Here is a 4,851-nt window from a genome sequence, read left to right as displayed (position 1 = left end):
TATCGACCATAGAGGTTGAGTATATCGTAGCAGCAGAGGGATGCAAATTAAAAACTATTGAAGTAAGGTATAATCAGATATGTAATGTGTTGAAAGTAACTGTTTTGTCTTAAGAATATTCATACCTATAAGAATGGGTCAAACATGATGAACAAAACTTTGCTTATGGAGAAATATGAACTTCACAAAATCAATACAAGCTTGGTTGAGCCACAACACAAGTCAGAAGGGGGATATTTGTCATGGCATCCCCATCTGATGTTGTGCAGTCTCACAGCAGAAACGAATAGAAAGGGAAGTGGCTAAGATTTATGACATAAAGTGAAGCCCCATTTTAGGAAAACAACAAAAGAATAATATAAGGATCAAGTTGAAGAAAGAAAAGGGGTTTCAATATTCTTTTTCTATTTCTTGGGGAAAAATAGTGTTGAATGACATCATCTAAAAGCTTGGATGAATTAATTTATTTAAATGATATCTTTAATACTATCTCACTTGCAAGTCATACTCATTTGCATTTCAAAGGCTTAACATGTGAAATTTTTTAAAATGGGTGACGTCAAGACTTGAATTCAAGATCTTTGTTTGCTTAAATATCCTGATGAACACCCTAATCTAAAAGCTTAAGCTTTTAGAGAAATAATAAGTATATTCATATATAATTGTATCAATAATTAATATTTTTGCGAGTCTTTACAAGATTCATACCTGATCAACCCAATCCCAGATAAATCCTCCTTGGAGACCAAATGTGCTATCAATTGCTTCCCAGTATTCGTGGATATTTCCATTGCTGTTTCCCATTGCATGTGAATACCTGTCGGTTTTTAGTCAAGCCTTTTTCAGGAGCTCAAATTGCAAATAAGATTTAGGATGGAAATTAGTGATATTTCCACTGATGAGAACCAATGATAACTCAAAAACATACTCGCACAGTATCAATGGCCGTATTTCTGCAGGATCTTCAGCTATCTTAACTATATCCCAAACACGCATGTACATAGGGCACACGATATCAGTTGAAGATGTCCTAGAACCCCCACCTTCATAGTGTAAAAACCTTGATGAGTCTTTTCCTCGTATCCAACCTGATATATTTTGCAACAAATGAGAGACCATATGACAAAAAAACACTTGCAGATGCAGTTTCAGCAGCTTCTACAAATTATCAAATTTATGACCATATAAAATAAATATGATCGCAGAAGTTATAAAAATGGTATAATTTACAAGAAGAAATTGAGTTTTTCTTTCGATTACTACTAGATTAGTATGTCTGCTTCCTCTAATTTAGTTTTTAGAATCTTCCTACAAAATCTTCCTACAACTTTAGTTACTCGGTATACCATGATACAAAGTGCATGGCAACGATTACAATCTCTCACAATCATGCAAAGAATAAGTAATTCCCAAAATAGAGCTTAGGAACTGAAAATATAAACTTCATAAGTAACAGACATTTAATATTAGTTTATGTAGAATTTCTGAGATTTAGTTATCGGAAATTAAGGTGTAATTGTATTTTATTATAGTTGTAAATACTATAATTTAGGTAAACCCGATAGTTAGGAGTTGGTTTCCTTGTTTGTAACAAAATAAGGAGTATGTTTTTCCTGTATCCCTTGATTAGTGGAAGGAATCTTTGTCTTCTCCACTATATATAATTTTTGTATTAATCTTTTTGAATAATAGACGAAGATACAATCTCTCTCAGAATTCTTCATGGTATCAGAGCTTTTCAAAAACCTTATATCTCTCTCATCACAAAGTACGGTAGGGCCACGGAGAAGAATGAAAACCCCTCATCTGAAGTCAACTCCAAGCTTGAAGCAGTCATAACAGGCTCCAATGGAGGATCAGAGAGTAGCAATCTTCTCGTTACAAGTCACAAATTAAATGGCATAATTATCTTCAGTGGTCCCAATCTATCATGATGTTTGCATGTGGTAAAGGGAGAGACGACTATCTCACTGGAGTTGCTGTTCCTCCTAGCAAAGAGGATTCAAAATTAAAATCACGGAAATCAGAAAATAATATGGTGAAGTCATGGTTGATCAATTCCTTGGTAAATGAGATTGGTGAAAACTTTCTCCTCTATGGAACTGCCAAGGAAGTTGTATAAACAGATAGTCGAAAAGAGGAGGGTGTTTAAGTTCCTTCTAGGACTTAACAAAGATCTCGACGAGGTGTGAGGAAGAGTCCTAGGAACAAAACCTCTCCCTAGCATTCGTGAAGCTTTCTCTGAAGTTCGCAGGGAGGAGAGTCGCAAGAAAGTCATGATGAGCTCCAAGTCTATCACCCTAAAATCTGGGGAAGGGTCTGCACTTGCTCTTCGACGATCTCAATCACCACAAACTGATGATAGCAAAACTATGAACGGAAGACCCTGGTATGACCACTGTCGCAAATCTGGACATACCAAAGATACATGCCGGAAGATATATGGCAAACCAGCTAATTGGAAACCATCATCCTCACGATTCTCTAATAACAAAGGAGGACAGGGACATGTCGCCTCTACCACAGACAGTCCTACTCCACCCAAGTCAAGCCTGTTCAGCAGAGAGCAGATTGAACTCCTACAGAAGATGTTTGAACAATCTCTATCAACCAACACATCATCAATAAGTGGAACTAGAACCTAAGCACGATCAGGTAATACCCTTAACGCCCTCAGTGCAAAGCAAGTGAAACAAAGGCCTTGGATTGTTGATTCCGGTGCCTCAGATCACATGACAAGTGATGCTTCTCTTCTCATAAATTTTAAGCCATGCCGTGATGAACTTACTGTCAAAATTGCCGATGGATCTATGTCCAAAGTAACAAGAATTGACTCAAGTCATAATTTCTGACTCACATTCTCTCAATTCAGTTTTACTTGTTCCAAATCTTGATTGCAAACTTCTATCAATCAATAAACTCACTCGTGACAGAAATTGTGTCGCTAAATTTGTTCATAACCTTTGTGAATTTCAGGACTTGGGTTCGGAGGAGATGATTGGCAGTGCTGAAATGTGTTCGGGACTTTATCTCCTCAAGATCAAAGCTTCTCCTAATAAACAAGCCCTACAGGTTATTTCAAAAGATCAAAATAAACTCATGTCCAGCCTTTGTTCCAATAATGATGAAGAGATTATGTTGAGTCACTATCGTTTAGCCGTTTAGGCCATCCAATTTTTTTGTACTTGGAAAAACTCTTCCCTTCATTATTCAAGAATAAAAATTCAAATAGTTGGCAATGTGAAATCTGTCAATTCTCAAAGCATATTAGGAATCTTATCATATTGTGCCATACAAAAAATCTCATCCCTTCTCAATGATTCACTCAGATATTTGGGGTCTTTCTCGAATTAAAAGCGTAACTGGAACACGTTGGTTTATCTCATTTGTCGATGATCATACTAGAATCTCTTGGATATTCCTTATGAAAGAAAAATCAGAGGCAAGTCAAATATTCCAAAATTTCAACACCATGATTCAAACTCAATTTCAAGCAAAAATCCAAGTGTTAAAAACTGATAATGCGAGAGAATACTTTACTTCCATTCTACACGATTATCTGCTAAGCCATGCTATTGTACATATAAGTTCATGTGTTGACACCCCACAACAAAAGAGGGTAGCTGAAAGAAAGAATAGGCATCTCCTTGAGGTAGCCAGGTCTCTCATGTTCCTAAAGAGTTCTGGGGAGAAGCAATCCTAACTACTACTTATCTCATAAATAGGATGCCTTCTCGGGTACTAAACTTCAAAACACCAGTCAATATTCTTCTTGAATCCTATCCAAACACCAAACTTATCTCTTCCATTCCATTAAAAGTATTTGGGTGCTCTGCCTATGTCCATGTGTACCAACAAAATAGAGGAAAACTCAATCCTAGGTCTATAAAATGCATTCTCTTAGGGTATTCTTCCGACTAAAAAGGGTACAAATGATGTTCTCCTATCACCAAACGGTTTTATAATTCAATGGATGTTACTTTCTTTGAACAACATCCATACTATTCCAAAACTGCTATTCGGGGGGAGAATCCAGCTAAAGAATACCAGCTTTGGGATTGCATACTTACTGGGAAACCCCTCTATTCAGATATTGCAACAATTCCCATATCTGATTTTCCAACAATACCCACATCTACGAGTCCCAATAGTTCCCAGCATATACCTCAAATTTCTGTCACAAATGACACTAAACAGAGCTACAAAATCAAACTAGCAGTCCTCCAAATGAACCCATTGAAATTTCAACTCCTTTGGCAAAGAGCCCTCACATTCCACCTATCCTAAACACTGAAATTCGTGTCTACTCTAGGAGGAAAAAAATCAAGAGGAAATGGAGAACCGAACACAATTTGAGCAAGTCCAAGACACTAACCCAATTTCAAGTCTTCCTGACAATTCTCAAGGTAATATCTCCAGTGAACCTGCCAATATCGAGATGTCTTGTAAGGATTTAGATTTGCCAATTGCATTGAGGAAGAGTGTAAGATCATGCACTAAACATCCTATCCACAATTATGTCTCATATAAAGGTCTATCTTCAAGTTATAGGGAATCTGAGAACAATCTTCAACAAATACATGTGCCCAGCTCTATTCATGAAGCCATCTAAGTACCTGAATGGAAAGAAGCAATTCTAGAAGAGATCCGTGCCTTAGAAAAGAACAAAACCTGGGAACTCACAAAACTGCCACTTGGAAAACAATCGGTTGTGTGTAAGTGGGTTTTTAATGTCAAGTACAAAGCAAATGGAAGTGTGGACAGATTTAAAGCTCGTCTTATGGCTAAAGGATTCACCCAATCATATGGGATTGACTACCAGAAAACGTTTGCCCCTGTTGCAAAACTAAA

General features: G+C 36.9%; 1 protein-coding gene across 1 annotated transcript in view; it reads right to left on the bottom strand.

Annotated features, from left to right (window-relative positions):
* Window positions 1-690: 690 nt before the first annotated feature.
* Window positions 691-4,851, bottom strand: part of LOC111387485 (beta-galactosidase-like) — a 25,408-nt gene continuing 21,247 nt past the window's right edge. Inside the window, exons 12-13 of the mRNA XM_023012039.1 lie at window positions 929-1,088; window positions 691-817 (exon numbers count right to left, since the gene is read on the bottom strand). Coding sequence (XP_022867807.1) covers window positions 703-817; window positions 929-1,088 — 275 coding nt within the window. The 3' untranslated portion in view covers window positions 691-702. The remainder of the gene's footprint in view (window positions 818-928; window positions 1,089-4,851) is intronic.

The sequence above is a fragment of the Olea europaea genome, unplaced genomic scaffold, assembly GCF_002742605.1.
Source record: "Olea europaea var. sylvestris unplaced genomic scaffold, O_europaea_v1 scaffold4053, whole genome shotgun sequence".
Lineage (NCBI taxonomy): Eukaryota > Viridiplantae > Streptophyta > Magnoliopsida > Lamiales > Oleaceae > Olea > Olea europaea.
This window is presented reverse-complemented; position numbering and strand designations above follow the sequence as displayed.